Source organism: Pecten maximus, chromosome 2 (genome assembly GCF_902652985.1).
Source record: "Pecten maximus chromosome 2, xPecMax1.1, whole genome shotgun sequence".
Taxonomy (NCBI): domain Eukaryota; kingdom Metazoa; phylum Mollusca; class Bivalvia; order Pectinida; family Pectinidae; genus Pecten; species Pecten maximus.
The window spans coordinates 27,611,619-27,632,223 of NC_047016.1; the positions used below are offsets into that span (position 1 = coordinate 27,611,619).

Sequence of the window (20,605 nt, forward strand, 5' to 3'; positions counted from 1 at the left end):
AACGGGGTCCATTTTCAACGGGTATGTAAAGAAAATTTAATACAATGTATATGGTTCCATTTTCCACAGGGGTCTATTTTCAACGTTACACCGGTGGTATTTCGATCGTTTCAAGGGACGCGAATAAAGGCGGCATATTGTCAGCTGTAGTCACTCGAAAAAGTAAGTAACATACATTCATATAATTTTATGTGCGATTGAACGTTAGGTTTTATTTATAATCACCATCGATTGAAACTACCCAAGATAAGTCTTTGGTTCGTTTGATGAAATGTGAATTAACTTGGAAACATTATTCAAATGAGTACTTAAGTATTTCGTAATTACTCCCATAATAAGCATCACTGTTGTTTGTTATCTGCCATCAATGATATGAATATGAAAAATGATTAAGATATTGGTTTATATGACCTGTATATAAAAGAAATAAATTCAAATACACAAACGTAATAAAAAGCAAAACGAATAAAGAACTTTCACTTTCGCTTTCCGTGAAAACGTATTACAACAGATACGAAGAAAGTAAAAGTTGATATAACTTAATAGAGGTGTGTTTTGTATCAATGTGAGGCAATACAACACAGGTTAGAGCATGTGAACGAGACACATTCGGTTTGAAGCATATCTCATTATCATGAACAAATTAATTGTTACTTTAGCGCGTCGATATAAGTAATTGACAAATAATTGTTTTTCAAAAAAATGAAAATAAAAATCTAACACGCTGTTGCTGTATGCTGTTTTGTATGAATGGTAAACGTTTGCAATGATATTCCCTTTTAGGATTTGAGCTGGGTGTGTAGTACACAGAAATTAATTTCTTCTCATAACCTAATCACTAAGCCAACGAGAACTGCAACAGAAAAAAACGAACTCCAAGCAGAATATATGTTTATAAAGTAAAAACAGGTAGGATAGGAGGGCGTACGTTTCTTAATATTAGTCGTCCAATATTTATTTCAAGATTTCCAAAACACCCTTTCTTGTATCTCAAGAAAAAGTTTAAACAAAGCACCACCGATCATAAGGGACACGTTCGATCCATCCATCTGATGGTGCAAGGGGAATAACTCTTATTTAGTTATGGTAACAAACAGTTGAAGCAACGAAGTTAGTATAGAATAGTTCTCATTCGACGAACACATTCGTCAACATAATTCGCCCATTATGTATTGCCCATTCGTCGATAGAGCCTACAAATGTCAAACACATCATCTTTCTTCAACAAAACCATCTATTTGTAAACAATTGATGTAAATACAATATTCCATTAGCAATAGTGTGATATAACTAAGTAAAAACAACACAATTTCTTTATTTCTGAAATGTTTAATGTTCTATCAATAACTAAAGACACTAAAGGGCGATTACCACTATATGCGAGATACATGCGTTTGCTAATCATGTGTGTGCTTTAGAAGGCTTTCGCGTAACTTAAATTATTTTATTTACAACACAGCTCTTTATTTTGCAGACTAGGCCCTATTTATCATTTCAACATGAATGATTTGCTGATCATCATCGCCGCAACTGTATTATTGGTGTATATAACAACGTTAGCAATATGGCTTTCTCCGGGTCGGATTATTCTACTTCATGCAACGTTACATGCATTCTTGGTACAAATATCATCAGACTTCAGGAACAATAGGACATTGTCCTGTTTAATTTTTGGAGTATGTGTTTGGCTTCTGGTGGTACATATTGACAACATACAAACGAAAAACAATTTAATACATATTGAAAATCAGTTCAGAAAAACCTTAGAAGTTGAAATAAACGAATTGAACAATAAGATATTATGGAAAATGACAGCAGCTAATAGCATGATTGACAACCTTGAAGAAAGAACAACGGCTATTGATTGGAAGATGAACCATTATCAGACTGTGTTACAGTATCTAAAGGATTACTTTCAGGAACACGACGACAAACATTATCAGTTGGAAAAAGAAATGAATAGACTTTATCAGATGTATAACAGCCTCATCCAGGACAGGGCGGAATACCGATTCCGCGAAGAGGAAAGGGAAAATAGATATCAGCAAGAAAGAGCTCGAAAAAAAGATCGGGAAACGAATCCGATTGTGAAAATAATTAATGCAGTCCTGGGTTTTTTTGTTGACGCTGTTGGTAAGTTTGTGTTCGGGGGTGTCAACAAATTACTAAATTAAACGAGATGTATTGATCGGTGATTAAGATTCCACATTTGTGTATATGGTACTGAAGGATTACCGCCCTGCCATAAGTCAGTTTTATGAAAGCAAATTTAATAAGATGCAAGCTATGGTAGCAGTGTACAGTAAAAATGCCCAATTTTGAAAAATATGACACATGTCTTAGATATGTAAACATTTCCAGTTAACCCTGCATATAAACTCTAATAAAGTATATATATTTGTAATCTGTACAACATTTGCAATTTTAATACAGCTCTGAAGGATAAGTTAACTGATATTTTCTGTGATTTTTAGAGCTGTGAATACCATGGTAACAGCTTCAAAAATGCTCAAAAATTGCAAAATATTATGATATTTGACCAAAAATGACACAATTCTCTACACATTTTTTTTTTTGAAACCTATTTAAAATTAAATATCTCTATCCCAAAGACAGAATTAATCTTGTTTTGACATATGTTGTAAATTAAGTTTTTCCGCTATCTCACCTTTACTGTGGGCATCCATTTTTCGCTGTAGGCAAAACTAAATTTCCTGTGTAAACACACTTGCGGAAAATCCGGAAATTTAAAATCCGGAACCAATTTATTAATTTTTGTTTTAACAAATGTGAAGCATGTATGTACTTCTTCATACTGAATATACCAATTATAGTGTACATTTATTTTTTCATTTTTTTTATGCATATCATAATACAGGAGTTATTTGCTTAACAAAAAAATTGCCATGGCCAGGCTGTCCTACTGTAGAGTGCTACCTATATGCATCTTCAGGAATGAAATGGGATTGGGTACTGTAATATAGGTTCGGAATGTAATCCCTTGGATGGATTTTCCAAATTTGTACAATCAATAACAGTTCTGCAATGTCGTCCTGTGTCATCTCACGTCATCACTCAGTAACCATATATGGAGGTGTGGAAGCAGTGTCTTGGGTTGGGGCATTTCTTGGCATGACATATCTAGTACACTTAGGGCGCCGATATATTTCTACTGCCTGCTGAAAACTATATATCATTGTATATAGCATGCCTACCTTATATCTTTGTTTTAATATGTTGGTGACTACGATATAAAATATAAGATATTTGTCCTTTTTGGTCTTGGGCCAGATTTATCAGTGATTCCTTAACTTATAAGTTCCTCACCTAAATATTTCCCTTAAGATAATCATAACAGAATTTAAGAAAGATTTCTTGAATAAGATTTTATTTTTACCAATCTGTAGTGCTTTCATATGGGGAGTTTTATGGTAAGGAATATTCTGAGGTATAGAACGGCGAATGGAAACGTGGCAAGCTGATAATCATCAAATGCTGTCTCGGATGGTTATTGCTTGACAGTCACTCGACGTTCTAATTTTAGTTAAAACGTTATTGGGGGTTTATTATATATCTACATTTGTGATTTAAAAAAAAAACCTATGATAATGTTTCTATTGATATCATGTTGGGTTACATTCGAAATTTCGTAAAAAAAAAAAATCAAAAAAAAAAATCAAAAAAAAAAATCAAAAAAATCAGGAATTCCCAATTGGTAAAACCTAATCTTGATAATATTTCAGTTTAAACAATGCTTATACTTATACGGAGAACGAGATTTTAACAGAATATTAAAATACAGTAATTCGCGTTCTATATATGATATATAGAAACAAGATTTAAATGATATGATATAAAAATATCTCGAATAGCATATGAGATATTATCTTTTTTTAATTACGATGTCTCAATTAATTTAATATAGGAGTTATCGTTAGTTATGTATACATTATGTACATATATCTCATACAATATTTCAGATACATCGGCAGCAATTCCTCTTGAATAAATGTTAAATGAACATGCCATATAAATGATTGATGTTAATTATATCACCGAATATTCAACAGCTTTCTAGGCGACGCTACGTTCAACAGAATGTCTTGAGTAGTATCTCGTATTGTCAAAACATTAATGGTTTACATAACACGCCTTAAAATGCATTCAAACACACATATGATACATTTCCAGTTTTAAAGTTTAACTGGAGACATTTTCTTGGGACTTGAACAATCTTGAAACAAAATATTTACATCACCTATGGGATGATAATCTCTAATCGAATGCCATGACATTGATATATGAATAACTTATGGGGAAAATGCACTTCATCTAGTTCTGGTTACAAAGATAAGTTTCCCGGTTTTATTGTACATATGTACATATGTGGTTCACAGCTTTTTATTCTTGAAGTTATACTTTTGTACTAAACTTTGCTAATTGTGCTTGAAAAAGCTAACACTTGCGTTGCTAAGGTGTTAACTGTTGCTATGGAATTAAATGTGCTTAAACTCAGTCATTGACTTGGTGTTTTTCATGGTAATCGTAAAATGTCTTTCATCAGTATTAGTGATGATGCTTATATAAGTTAATTTTTACGTAATCATTTTAGGTGGATATCGTTTCGTTAAATACTGGTAATTTTGTCTATAGCTATGGGTTTTCGTGGCTACGGAGATTACATATTTCAAAACAGTACATCAATAACTTAAGATATTATGTATCTGTATTTCCATGACATACATATGTGTGGAGGATGAAACACTTTCTGGGTATCACAATATTAATTGCAATGCGTAAATACGGATGTAGACAAAGGCAATCGGCAATAAGTTCAAAAAGGTGCTATATCTTTTATGTCTTTAGTGTAATTCTTTGGTGTGTGTTCTTGATACCAAAGGGTTTATCATACAAATCACATGTATGACACGTTCCTGTGTGGATACAAGAGAATGCAATTATTGTTCATGTCTTTTTCAAATACTTTTTAAGAAAATAAAATTACAAACATCAAAGCTAATATGCATATGTAAGAGATTCTGTCTACATTTTGTTAGAATACTAGAATGGCGCTCCTGCGTTATGCTTCAGGCCATTTATATATTGTGATTTCCTGCGATTACACCGCAGGGTACATGTATTCTTTGTCATGAATCTGAAAAAAATCCATCTGGTTAACCGGGATATGTGTGCATTTTTTCGTGTAAAAACATGGCTTCGAAACCGCAACGGCGGCATAGCGAGTGGGAATCACAGTATGGCAGGATAATGATAGAAAGATGGAACGAGTTCAAGAAAGAAAACGAATCTAATAACAATGGTGACGTGGCGTATCATATGTGAGAAGTGAAATTAACATATCTCATAAATTGAGTCATAAATTCTCAATATACACATATTAGAAAAGAAAACTTGATATTTAAAAAAATATTAAATTTGCGAGTAAAACCTATCTATTTAGTAAACATTGAGTATAATGTACGTGTTGCAATATCTACGAACAAGGAAGACGATGTATTATTCGTATTTATTAGTTAAAAATATAACCATTATTTAGGTATAGTGCAAGCATGACACAATATTTGGCAAAACAATTTAAAACTAATTCAAATAAAACAAAACAGACATACAACGCATCTTAGCTTGAAATGGAAATAAATGTTGCTCATTAAAAGTATGACGAAATACCTACGTTCCTATAAATCAAACAAGCACGCTACGCCATAACAAAATCTAAAGAAATATTGAGGGAATAAAACAAGAATGCCATTGATATGTAGCATATGTTTCCTCATACATTCCTAAAATACACATCAGCATAACATCGTCTGCTGAAAGGGAGTAAAAGGATCTAAAATGAGTTTTTTTTTCAAAAATGTGTTAAATAATATTTGTCAAAAAACATCAAACACGGAAGGTAAACAAATACACGGAAACAGTTTGTATCTCCAGGAATCACATCAGAACCACAGGGGCTTGGCACGATTTTCCAAATGATAGTCTATATATATGTTTGGAAAATCGTGCCAAGCCCCTGTGATCAGAACAATCAAAATATATTCTGGTGCTCAATTTTCTACATATGATATAATGATAATCGGAATTTATTTCAGAATAAGGAGACAGATAGGCAATACACATTATAGAAGTATTACATCATAAAAATATAATTTCATTACCGGCAATAATATTATGCAGTGCAAGAATATCAACTGGCGCCCATGTATATCTGATAAGAAAAATATCAAGTTTCAATGCGTGTCCTTGTTCCAATGCCAGCAATTAACATGCGGACATACAATATGGATTTTGCATTGTTTCACGTCTGTCTAACATGTCGCATTAGGTATCTTTCTATAACATCCCCAATGTTGGAGTGAGTCAGGGAAATCTTGTTACTTTCTTTGTTCAAACGTAAAAGTAACAGGTTTGTCAAGCGTCTGAATGATTTGGAATTTAAGTCCTAATTCATCTGTTGGGGTAGTGATCTTGAACTTGTTAAGAAGCTTTGCCATCATCACGTACATATCCTGCTCGGCTATTCGTCGACCTATATGAAAATAAGACACACATTGTATTATCGTATCAAATGCATGTATTCATTGTTCAAACCTATACATGTTTAATCCATTGGTTGGAAAAGAGTTAACGAGTGTACCAGTGAAAAGTTAGCCTAATGTTTGTGACAGTTAAAGATTAATGTGTGTTTGTTTGTTCCAGTTAAATGTCACCCTCTGTTAATGTTTGTACTAGTAGTGTTACCCTCTGTTAATGTTTGTTCCAGTTATGTTACCCTCTGTAATATGTGTACCAATTTCAATGCCAGTAAAATGTTACTATCTATTAGTGCTTGTGGCAATTACAAAAAAAAACAAAAACATTTGGGGCAGATAAATCTAACGCCAAGTAAATGATGGAACTATCTAAAAGTTGCCCATTGTTGTCGTGAATTTCATTTAAGTGATTAATCTATATTTGTAGTTAGTATAGGCTGACTGTTAACCCATATTTTAGATAATTGTTACTATTGCTAAATATTCAATAAACTGACAACAAACCTATACACATCCTCGGACCATGGCTGAAGGGTATAACGATGAAGGGGTGATGATTTCTGAAATATTTGCTGCCCCTAAGCCAACGCTCTGGTCGGAACTCCATGGGATCATCAAAATACACGGGCGACCACTGGTGTACGAAGGAACACATCTCTATGACAGTCTATTGGAAATTCAAAAAATGTATTTTAAAATTTTGTCTTTTGTTTGATTCTCAATACTTTTCATTGGATAAAACAGTTACCATAATTTATATCCTTGGATCTACAGGGTCAGGGCTATTTCGATTCTGATGGGAACACTAATGCAAGGTGTATCATTTGTTGAATTTGAGATATTGTTGAGTGGTCATCTTCTTAAACATAGGTCATCTATAATGCATTTTTAAATGAACACAGTGTGCACAAGGTGTTCGATACTGTATTTATAACTGTTTTCATGATGATTTGACTTTTATGATACCGCAGTCATTATAATATTGATTTTTAGGGACTTCGAAAAGCTTTTAATCAGTTTTGAACACCCGGTTATGATACACGTTTCTGGCTGTTTGAACATTTCAAAATGTATAATATGTACACTGCCATATCTGGTTTAAAAAAACTTTATTCTTTTGTCTTTAGATTATTATTTGCAGTTGCAAAGGCGAACGTCAACAGGTGGTCTCGAACTAAGGCTATTTTAAAATATACTGAAGTTGAAATGGTGAGAATGACTGTATTTTTTTATTCTACAATAGTTTTGATGAGCAAAATCGTAGAAAGATAATATAACGCCATTGTATTGCACACAAGACTTTTAGTTTCATAGGAAAAAGGGTAAAAATGACCTTGACAATTCTTTCATTTTCTTTTATATTGATTATGTGTACGTCTTATTGTAGATAAAAAGATAGTCACTGACCTTTACCCGCTTATTTATGTGAACCTACATATTTATCCACATTAACTGCTTATATCTCAATCCTTTCCTGCATTTGGTCTCAGTGATAACTTTCCTTGTGGAATATGGAGTTTTATTGTTTATGTGTCTAAAGAATGCATTGTCACTGCCCCGTTTCCATTTTTGACCACGTGACATTGTTAGATATTCCTCGTGTACTTTAAAACAGTATCAATGTAAAATTTAATATTTTATCCATGCACGTGTAATTTGCCCTGCTTTTGATGTTTTTAGAGACAAAAAAATCCTGATTAAATTAAACGTCGACGTTCTCGTATATTGTACATAATGATTTTCTTTCACGTCTCAATGCAGCTTGAAGATAAAAACCACTCCTTATAAATGTGTATAAAAAGTAATATTTATTCTGCTAATATTTTGATTACTTAGTCATTGAACTCATCAATAAAAGGTAGGGATGTTCACTAAGACAGCTTTTCAGCGAAGTGTAGTTATTTCAAATACTTATATATACACATTTAGTATAGACTGTATCACCGATGTCAACATAATAGCGTAAAGGGACATTTAGTTCGATAGGATTAGTTTAACATAAGGAACACAGGTAAACAATGTATATAATCTCACCCCAGCTGGTATCTGGAACCCTCCCACTGCAATATTCTTATCCAATATCCTCTTAACGTCTAGGTTTAAAGGGTACAGCCTGTTGACGAAAGAAGAACAGTTATTGATTAATCTATGTATATACATACTGCTAACATTCTGTATATGAAAAACATATAAAGGAATAAAGCAAATTGGTCGAATGTTTATAGCTTAACATATATATTATAATAAAACTCATAGAAACAGAAAGATACCAAATGTATACATGTACTGGTATACTATGATGAACATACTTTTCAAATGGTATACATATCGTACATACATTGTATAATGTAAGTAAACAAAATACTGGATATATAACAAACTAATAGTATACACCTCCCTGATCTCTATAATAAAGTGGATATAACAGAACGAAACAGCACACAAAAATAACACGTTCAAACAATTACGACATAAGTACACATGCTGACCTGAACGACTCCTTGAAACATGCCTTCAGATATGATAATTTGTTTAAAACGTTGAGAGTTATGTAACCATCTTTAGGGATGTGTTGTTGTATCTCTTCAAACGCCCTTTCCTGGATTTCTGGATTCTTTGCGAGGCAGTACATTGCTAGTAACAGTGCTGGTACCGTCTACAGAGTATAAAATACACTAAGATAGTTTATAAAATTATCAATAGTCCCATTACAAATGAATAAATAAATAAGCAAGCATAACAAGTTTGCAATGTTCAGGATTTTGTTGTTGAAAATCAAATCATTGCAAAATGAAGCATAACAACTGAGGCTTCAGAGGTAATAAAGAAACCATAGATTGATAAAACTCACACAAAGATTCCTTAAATATTACAAGGAAAATACAGTATATATCCTTTAGATCAACGACGACCCCTTATACAAATCTAGGTAACATTCCGGTCAAAATATCAAAATGTGAAATAAAGTGGAAACATAATAAAAGAATACGAAAAAAAAAAAAAATGAAATCACCACTGCCTATCTGAAACTTCGGAGACGTAATCTGTCCCTGCTGGTGACGTAAGCAAAGATCAAGGTAGGCATAACGATGTTATTTTCACCAATATTAGTAAAAATCAACGAAAGTCAGATAATTAATTCCAACACAAATTTTGCTTCAATTTTCAAAACTTTCAATAAGAGACTTCAATTTTGTTGCTAAGTCATTGATGCTAGTTGTGATAATGATTGACACAAGTAAACAATGTGGTAGTACGAAAGAAAATATTATGAAATAAAATATTTTACTAGTTTCTCTCAATAATAGAATCATAAACAATCATCTTCTCTCTCAGTACTACACACAATACTCACCGCATTAAGTCCGTCAGCGAACACTGTGAGGGCTGTGATGTTGATATCTTTGTTGTTGAGATTTGTGTTAGAAAGAAGATATGAAAGAAACATGAACTTTCCTTCCTGTAGCTCGTTCTCGTCAACCAGTTCCTTGATACGAGATACCGTCGAGTTTATGAGATTCCTGCCATCGCTTTGCAACAAAACCAAACCATAAGTAAAGTTAAAATAGTTGAATGAACAATAGATAGTTAGATATCAACTGATCACCAATTTGAACATATCGCACCAATCCAATAACATCATACATGAAGATATACTTCAAAAAGCAATTATTTAAAAAGTATAAAAAAAATGTTTATACTAAATACACTTCGAAAAACATGTGTTTATAAGTCATTAGATTGAACAATTAAACAAACATTATACGACAGATTTTGACTTTAAGGAAACCAACTTATGTGATTTTTAATACCGGTTTATTTCACGTTTGATATTTAATTACTTCAAGAGGAAGAACACAGTGTGTATTATAGATGTATATTCCAGTTATGACATTCAAATCAATAACTGCTACGCTCATGAAAAAAGTTTCGGTCATCGCTGCGAAAGGTGTTTATACTTCTAATAATTTAGAGTATATTCTTATGGTATTAGTGAACTAATTAGAGGTATGCTCTTCCGACAAGTATTTGAGCATGTACGGAAATCAACACTTTATTCTCTGTCAAACGTCAGAGCTAATGTTGTACCTGTAGAAGTAGTCTTCCGCTGCGTAGTGAAGTTTTGAAAGTCTTCGATATGTTATGAAATCCCAAGGAAGTACAAACATTAGTTTTGTGGATAAATCAAATATATCGTGATTTGCCTGGATCATTCTCTGCGAATGAGATTCGAATCCCTCCTTTAGTGCTCCAAGTCTCCTCTCAAAACAAATCATCCCGGCAGCTGTACAAGAAGGACAGGTAAAATATGAACATTTTATATAGAGTGTATGTATTTCTGTCTCGATAAACATCAATATCCAAGCTTTGCGCTTATTCTTTCTTTGAGTTAAATTCATCTTATCGATATGGAGAATGCATTCCATCAGTATGGTTGTTGATAAAATATCTTAGCTCTACGTATATAAAATGATTACGATCAACATTGATTTATTTTTCTGTATTATAAGTAACGTTATCAACTTATTTCAGATGACGCCAGACACAGCCTTACTTTCCATATTCCATCTTCCCGCCAAATAGTTAAAATTTTCGAAATTCCCATCTGTATCCTTTCTGATGCATATTTCGTCTATGACGTCATCAGCTATCTCATTCACAAACGGCAGAAACTGAGCTACCTCCTGGGGACGCATCATTACTATTTGAATGGCCTTCCTCATCGTGTTCCATTCCTCTCCGTTACTATAAAACATCAGTAATACTTGTGTGTTGAATACATATAATAATACAAAAATCATCTACCTGTATTGTGTGCAGGTGAACAGTTCGGTCAATAAGAGGACACCAAACCCCTGTTTAATTAAGTGTTTTGTACTTTTGTTTAGAAAAAAACATTTTTATATTAAGAGGAACTATCTTAGGTTATAATATGATAATAATGAAGAAAAGAGGAATTATTGTAACTTGGGGAATACTGATGAAACAATTATAACGAATGGCATTTAGTTTAAGCTTCTTAAGTGTAAACATTCAGATGAAAATAATGTTTTAATCAAGTTTAAAGAAACATGAATGAGTCTAAGATATTTGTTAATTCTAAGATTCTAGGAATATAATACTTATTTTTTTGCATTTGTAAGAATCACCGTTAATACACGGATGATGTAGTTTATTTTTAACTCACATATTTCCCAGCCCAGGCGACATGCCTTTCGTTTCGCGATATTTTCGAGAACTCTCCAGAATGGGAACAATATTTGGCCATACCCCTTCGTGTTGGTAGACTCTCTGTACATGATCCGGGTCAAACAGTCGGACATGCGTGCGGTTTCCTATTGTTTCCTTGACAACAGATCCATACAGTTTCCATCGTGACTCCAGTACTGCTTGATATTTGTCTATGTCGTATTTCTTGAAAGGACCTTTTAACAAGAAAATGCGTAGTAAATAATGATTACCTCCATAAAAACGAAACCAAAAATACACGGTGTTTTTAAATTATTTGTCATGATCATACGCATTTAACGAAGACTATTTGTTATACATTTGGCATATTCCGTTAAGTTAGATGCATGAATTCTATAGGTGATTGGACAATAAGATGGGGAACTATCTTGTGTAAAACTAGCATACGTGTGTAGGTTACAAGGTTTGATGCCGTCAGTATATTTTATATGCTTAACTTGTTATAGTGAAATTTTTGCACGACAGGCCACAGCGGAAGGCCAAAATTAATCTAATATCGATGTTTTTATATCATAAAGGATGATCCATATCAATTTTAATTGTATTGTGTACATGCTATACAAATGCTTAAGCTATTGAATCATCTGAGCTTGATTACAGTAAATTATGACAAATACAAGTCGAATCTTCTTATCTCGAAGTGTTTATTGTTATATATAATATTTAATATCGACTTAGGCAGGGTCTTCGAGTTATCAGAGCTCGAGATAACGAAATTTTACTGCATCTTAATTTTGTCATAAGGAATTGTGCTAAAGGGATAATTAAACTATATCCCTCTTGGTTTTGTTGGTATAGATACAGTCACTGCAGGATAACGGTAATAAATACCCTAATCAACAAGTTCTTTACCTAGTAATGTTTCGTAAATCAATGTCAAAGTGACCTATAATTTACCTGTATATTGCAGGAGAGTTCCGATAAATGGCAATCCTTTTGGTCCCGGGATATCACGAAATGGTTTAGCACTATCATAATCCGCTGAACAACTCCTATCCACAGCGGCATGACTGTCTAGTGAAGTTATATACGTGCTCCGTTTCCTTAAATATCTTGGCAAGCGGTGGCATAAGCATCTTCCAACAAGGACGACATCACAAAACGATCGTCTTTTAAAGTATGCCATACCGATGATAATCCAGCATCACATCATATTCAGTATGAAGTCTACACCCCGTGTGTTGGACAACAAGTCGTTAACATACACCATTCGTCTTCGTCACGCATAGGTAGCTCTTAAAATGTCACCCCTCTGAGTTAAAAATAGACCAGTGAATTGACCATAGCTGGTCATTTAGTAAACAGTCAAAGCATGTGACTTGACCCTTACCTTTAAAATACCTGTGTAAATAATCTATACTGTTATCTCGGTCAGTGAGACCGGCAGTGGTATGTAATGCCCATGCTCGTTTAGGATAAAGTTCCATTAATTCTACATTACTAGTTTTCAATACATACATAATACATAAACCAAATGCACTGCCTATTGCTTCATCATTAATTTTTATTGAGTAAAACTACCTTCAATATTGTAGATTTTTAAATTAGCGAGTAAAAGAATGGTTTAATGCCGTCAAAGTATGTTCATTATCTAATGATATACATTTCATATACTAATATTAAACTTTATAACATACTATATAGCAAAGCTTTGGATTCTTTTGCTGGTACTAGACTTTTGTCATAGCATCGACACCATTACAAGAATAATTAGATGTAAGATTACACCTGTGCGGGGACATTGTTTATATTTTGAAGGCTGACCTCAAGGCCCCAACCTTGGCAGCCTTCCAATTGTTACATGTTCTGGGAGATTAAATGTTTGTGTGAAAAAAAAAAAAAAAGATGTAAGATTATGTTGTGTATTCTAGCAGAATATAACTTTTCATTATTTTGAACTATAGAATATTTTGTGAGCGATTTCTATGTCTAACAGTTATGCATATGATTGAAAATGTCATGGCTTTGTACCACATGTGATACAGCAAACGTTTTTCCTTCGGGAACGTCTGGAGTCTGATATTATTTCGTTTATTACAGTATCATTCATGTACCTATTGTTTTTTTTTTTAGCCTCAAGGAGTTCAGATTTTGTGCTTGTTCTAGCTGGCTGATTACATTGTTTTCTTTCATATAATCCCATATACCTATATCAAACAAGACTATGTTGTATACTATTACAGCTATAAAGAAGTTATAATAGTTTCGCTTGGTTAGTCCGATCAGAACAATGGATCAATGTTACACTCAAACTGAAAACAAACATCTGTATTTCCATGTCTGTTTAGTTAATATAGAATCATATTGATACATATCAATAAAATGTAGATATATAACATAGTCCTATGGACGGTATAACTTTGTTACAGATAAAACAAATACCTTTGATAACCTTTTGAAATAAGGTTGTTTTCTTTTTGAGACTTAGTGTATATAACATTAGATAAATCGGCACATTTTCTTTTAACTGTTTCACATAATTGATTATACATTTTTACCAGGTATACAACATAGACTATATTGTGATCGTATGTGAATGTATCACTTTACACTTACATATCAGCGAAGTATCTCCATTCCGCTTCATCAATACAGAATGCAAATCTTCACAATACTTACACTGTATATGTGCTATTCAATCTTTCGGATGACTATAATATCATACCAACGGATTCCATACTCATCAGTCATATATGAATGCTATCCATGGTATTGTCAAAACATTTTAAAGAAATAATTTACATTTCTGGATATGAAAAGGGACCACGTGTTTATTAACAAACACATGTTCCCCTGGCCTTTATGACATACCGTTATACTCCAGCAAAGATATATGAGAGGATTAACTTAGTTATTCCTGTCAGTGTTGACGCTTTAAATAAGAAAAGAAAAGCTCACAGCGGCGCTTTTTATTTGGGAAAGTAAATTATTCTCCAAGGGAGTGTGACAGTGAGGCGTGTACCATTTGAGGCATTAAAACATGTCCCTCGCGCCTTTATTACTTTAGACACGCAAAACGCACGCCCCAAGAGCGTGTATTACTGAACAAATTAAAAGCATGCTTCGAGAACACTTTAGAGAACTAAAAGCACGCCCCTAGAGCATGTATTACATGAGAAAAAGTACAAGTAAGCCCCGAGGTTGTGTTTTACGTCAGAGAAAACATAAGCAAGGCGTGCCTGACAGTCGGTACCGTTTTATTCAAGCATTTACATGTAAGGTATCCCGAGAGCGTGTATTGCTTGAGACAAACTAAAAGCATGCACCGACAGCACTTGAGAGCAACTGTACTACTTGATACAAGCAGATGTCATAGCTTCAGAGCATGTAGGACTTGCTACAAGCTGATAGCATAGCACGAGAGCGTATTATGTGATACAAGGGGATAGCATGGCCCGAGAGCATGTATTACTTGAAATAAGCTATTAACATAGCCCGAGAGCGTATTACGTGATACAAGCTAATAACATACAAATGTTCATTCCCGTTTAGCGTGTTATGTCGATTATGGTCGGAGCTAACTTTTCTCTTTAACATATTATCAGAAAATATGTCAAGGTCAAGGTCTAAGTACGAGGTCAAATAAAGGTCAATAATAAAAAAAAGTAAATAAATATATATGAATAATTTTCGGGGATATGAACATTATTTACTTAAATGGAATGTGGAGGTTTTATGGTCGTGCGATAAAAAAATAACTCGGATATGGACAAAATAATGTACTTACAATGTAATTTCCTTATTCTCCTAAATCTTTACATATACAGATTTGATATTTGGCACATTAATAGCATGTACGTGTGCCTACAAACGTTGTTTTTCATTGACCCTGACCTTCGTTTAAGGTCACAGAGATCAAATGATCAAAAATAAAAAAAATCACATCCTTTTAAAAAACAGTTTAATTTTAATCATATATAGAAGAGCATACACTTTTAAAAATGTGACCTTCGAAGTTCAAGATCACGGTAGACAAATGACTGGTCAGAGAAGGGAAGCAAAGAGAAAACGGAGGGAAAACGAAGGTAAAATGTATTTAAGCGACCGTCAGATCGATAACATGCCTTACAACATTTCCTGGATGAAGATCTCGGGTTTTGATCTTGATCAAATCTAGTGGTTTGGCATTTGGAGAGTCGATCTCAATCTTACCAATTACAATTACAATGTGTATGCAAGACTAAGCAAGTCCACAGCAGTACTCGTGAATATCTTTTTACATTTAAAACAACAACTTGACTCACAACAGTAAACAAGGAAGAACTAACAGGAGTGTCTACATTTGGAGTAACAGCCGAACTGTCGGTAGTATTCACTAGAGGGTTCTACAAATGGAGCAACAGCTGAACTGTCGGTAGTATTCACAAAGGGTTCTACAAATGGAGCAACAGCTGAACTGTCGGTAGTATTCACAGAGGGTTCTACATTTGGAGTAACAATCGAAACTACCGCAGTACTCGTTATTACCCGGAAGACGGAAGCGTTTCTACGTCAGGTGTATCAGTCAAACACTACCAACAGTATCCGCAAGTTTTTCTACGTTTGGAGTTACCGTCACAATACGTTTGGAGTTACTGTCACACTACGTTTGGAGTTACCGTCACACTACGTTTGGAGTTACTGTCACACTACGTTTGGAGTTACCGTCACACTACGTTTGGAGTTACTGTCACACTACGTTTGGAGTTACTGTCACACTACGTTTGGAGTTACCGTCACAATACGTTTGGAGTTACCGTCACACTACGTTTGGAGTTACCGTCACACTACGTTTGGAGTTACCGTCACACTACGTTTGGAGTAACCGTCATACTACGTTTGGAGTTACCGTCACACTACGTTTGGAGTTACCGTCACACTACGTTTGGAGTTATTGTCGTACTACGTTTGGAGCTACCGCCGCACTACGTTTGGAGTTATTGTCGTACTACGTTTGGAGTTATCGTCACACTACGTTTGGAGTTACCGTCACACTACGTTTGGAGTTATTGTCGTACTACGTTTGGAGTTATCGTCACACTACGTCTGGAGTTACCGTCACACTACGTTTGGAGTTACCGTCACACTACGTTTGGAGTTACCGTCACAATACGTTTGGAGTTACCGTCACACTACGTTTGAAGTTACCGTTACACTACGTTTGGAGTTACCGTCACACTACGTTTGGAGTTATTGTCACACTACGTTTGGAGTTACCGTTACACTACGTTTGGAGTTATTGTCGTACAACGTTTGGAGTTAATGTCACACTACGTTTGGAGTTACCGTCACACTACGTTTGGAGTTATCGTCACACTACGTTTGGAGTTATTGTCGTACTACGTTTGGAGTTATTGTCGTACTACGTTTGGAGTTACCGTCACACTACGTTTGGAGTTACCGTCACACTACGTTTGGAGTTACCGTCACACTACGTTTGGAGTTACCGTCACACTACGTTTGGAGTTATTGTGGTACTACGTTTGCAGTTACCGTCACACTACGTCTGGAGTTACCGTCACACTACGTTTGGAGTTACCGTCACAATACGTTTGGAGATACCGTCGCACTACGTTTGGAGCTACCGTCGCACTACGTTTGGAGTAACCGTCACACTACGTTTGGAGTTACCGTCACACTACGTTTGGAGTTATCGTCACAATACGTTTGGAGTTACCGTCGCACTACGTTTGGAGTTACCGTTACACTACGTTTGGAGTTACCGTCACACTACGTTTGGAGTTACCGTCACACTACGTTTGGAGTTACCGTCACAATACGTTTGGAGTTACCGTCACACTACGTTTGGAGTTATTGTCGTACTACGTTTGCAGTTACCGTCACACTACGTTTGGAGTTACCGTCACACTACGTTTGGAGTTATTGTCGTACTACGTTTGCAGTTACCGTCACACTACGTTTGGAGCTACCGTCACACTACGTTTGGAGTTACCGTCACACTACGTTTGGAGTTACCGTCACACTACGTTTGGAGTTATTGTCGTACTACGTTTGGAGTTATTGTCGTACTACGTTTAGAGTTACCGTCACACTACGTTTGGAGTTACTGTCACACTACGTTTGGAGTTATTGTCACACTACGTTTGGAGTTACCGTCACACTACGTTTGGAGTTACTGTCACACTACGTTTGGAGTTACCGTCACACTACGTTTGGAGTTATTGTCGTACTACGTTTGGAGTTACCGTCACACTACGTTTGGAGTTACCGTCGTACTACGTTTGGAGTTACCGTCGTACTACGTTTGGAGTTACCGTCGCACTACGTTTGGAGTTATTGTCGTACTACGTTTGGAGTTATTGTCGTACTACGTTTAGAGTTACCGTCACACTACGTTTGGAGTTACCGTCGTACTACGTTTGGAGTTACCGTCGTACTACGTTTGGAGTTACCGTCGCACTACGTTTGGAGTTATTGTCGTACTACGTTTGGAGTTATTGTCGTTGTACTACGTTTGGAGTTACCGTCACACTACGTTTGGAGTTACCGTCACACTACGTTTGGAGTTACCGTCACACTACATTTGGAGTTACCGTCACACTACGTTTGGAGTTATTGTCGTACTACGTTTGGAGTAACCGTCACACTACGTTTGGAGTTACCGTCACACTACGTTTGGAGTTATTGTCGTACTACGTTTGGAGTTACCGTCACACTACGTTTGGAGTTACCGTAACACTACGTTTGGAGTTACCGTCACACTACGTTTGGAGTTATTGTCGTACTACGTTTGGAGTTACCGTCACACTACGTTTGGAGTTACCGTCACACTACGTTTGGAGCTACCGTAACACTACGTTTGGAGTTACCGTCACACTACGTTTGGAGTTACCGTCGTACTACTTTTGGAGTTACAGTCACACTACGTTTGGAGTTATTGTCGTACTACGTTTGGAGTTACCGTTACACTACGTTTGGAGTTACCGTCACACTACGTTTGGAGTTACCGTAACACTACGTTTGGAGTAACCGTCACAATACGTTTGGAGTTACCGTTACACTACGTTTGGAGTTACCGTCACACTACGTTTGGAGTTACTGTCACAATACGTTTGGAGTTACCGTCACACTACGTTTGGAGTTACCGTCACAATACGTTTGGAGTTACCGTCACAATACGTTTGGAGTTACCGTCACACTACGTTTGGAGTTACCGTCACAATACGTTTGGAGTTATTGTCGTACTACGTTTAGAGTTACCGTCACACTACGTTTGGAGTTACCGTCGTACTACGTTTGGAGTTACCGTCGTACTACGTTTGGAGTTACCGTCGCACTACGTTTTGAGTTATTGTCGTACTACGTTTGGAGTTATTGTCGTTGTACTACGTTTGGAGTTACCGTCACACTACGTTTGGAGTTACCGTCACACTACGTTTGGAGTTACCGTCACACTACATTTGGAGTTACCGTCACACTACGTTTGGAGTTATTGTCGTACTACGTTTGGAGTAACCGTCACACTACGTTTGGAGTTACCGTCACACTACGTTTGGAGTTATTGTCGTACTACGTTTGGAGTTACCGTCACACTACGTTTGGAGTTACCGTAACACTACGTTTGGAGTTACCGTCACACTACGTTTGGAGTTATTGTCGTACTACGTTTGGAGTTACCGTCACACTACGTTTGGAGTTACCGTCACACTACGTTTGGAGCTACCGTAACACTACGTTTGGAGTTACCGTCACACTACGTTTGGAGTTACCGTCGTACTACTTTTGGAGTTACAGTCACACTACGTTTGGAGTTATTGTCGTACTACGTTTGGAGTTACCGTTACACTGCGTTTGGAGTTACCGTCACACTACGTTTGGAGTTACCGTAACACTACGTTTGGAGTAACCGTCACAATACGTTTGGAGTTACCGTTACACTACGTTTGGAGTTACCGTCACACTACGTTTGGAGTTACTGTCACAATACGTTTGGAGTTACCGTCACACTACGTTTGGAGTTACCGTCACAATACGTTTGGAGTTACCGTCACAATACGTTTGGAGTTACCGTCACACTACGTTTGGAGTTACCGTCACAATACGTTTGGAGTTATCGTCACACTACGTTTGGAGTTACCGTCACACTACGTTTGGAGTTACCGTCACAATACGTTTGGAGTTACCGTCACAATACGTTTGGAGTTACCGTCACAATACGTTTGGAGTTACCGTTACACTACGTGTGGAGTTACCGTCACAATACGTTTGGAGTTACCGTCACAATACGTTTGGAGTTACAGTCACACTACGTTTGGAGTTATTGTCGTACTACGTTTGGAGTTACCGTCACAATACGTTTGGAGTTACCGCCACAATACGTTTGGAGTTATTGTCGTACTACGTTTGGAGTTACCGTCACAATGCGTTTGGAGTTACCGTCACACTACGTTTGGAGTTACCGTCACAATACGTTTGGAGTTACCGTCACAATACGTTTGGAGTTATTGTCGTACTACGTTTGGAGTTACCGTCACAATACGTTTGGAGTTACCGTCATAATACGTTTGGAGTTATCGTCACACTACGTTAGGAGTTACCGTCACACTACGTTTGGAGTTACCGTTACTCTACGTTTGGAGTTACCGTCGTACTACGTTTGGAGTTATCGTCACACTACGTTTGGAGTTACCGTTACACTACGTTTGGAGTTATTGTCGTACTACTTTTGGAGTTACCGTCACACTACGTTTGGAGTTACGGTCACACTACGTTTGGAGTTACCGTCACACTACGTTTGGAGTTACCGTTACACTACGTTTGGAGTTACCGTCACACTACGTTTGGAATTACCGTCACAATAC

The 20,605-nt window shown here is 35.9% G+C and overlaps 1 protein-coding gene across 1 annotated transcript; it reads right to left on the reverse strand.

The window, feature by feature from the left end:
• Positions 1–5,515: 5,515 nt before the first annotated feature.
• Positions 5,516–13,036, reverse strand: LOC117321687 (probable cytochrome P450 CYP44). The gene is made up of 9 exons (XM_033876198.1): positions 12,702–13,036; positions 11,743–11,980; positions 11,110–11,300; positions 10,644–10,839; positions 9,910–10,084; positions 9,044–9,210; positions 8,589–8,667; positions 7,059–7,221; positions 5,516–6,550 (listed from the first exon to the last, which is right to left on the reverse strand). The coding sequence occupies exons 1-9, from the start codon at positions 12,928–12,930 to the stop codon at positions 6,396–6,398; spliced, it is 1,593 nt and encodes a 530-aa protein (XP_033732089.1). The 5' UTR covers positions 12,931–13,036; the 3' UTR covers positions 5,516–6,395.
• Positions 13,037–20,605: the final 7,569 nt, after the last annotated feature.

Bases quoted from the DNA above. Each gene is read 5' to 3' on its own strand.
- LOC117321687 (XM_033876198.1), bottom strand. From the start codon at position 12,930: ATGGCATACTTTAAAAGACGATCGTTTTGTGATGTCGTCCTTGTTGGA. The intron at 11,981-12,701 runs GTAAATTATAGG...TCTTGTTAAAAG, and splicing joins AACTCTCCTGCAATATACAG to GTCCTTTCAAGAAATACGAC. The intron at 8,668-9,043 runs GTCAGCATGTGT...TTTCGTCAACAG, and splicing joins TGTTTCAAGGAGTCGTTCAG to GCTGTACCCTTTAAACCTAG.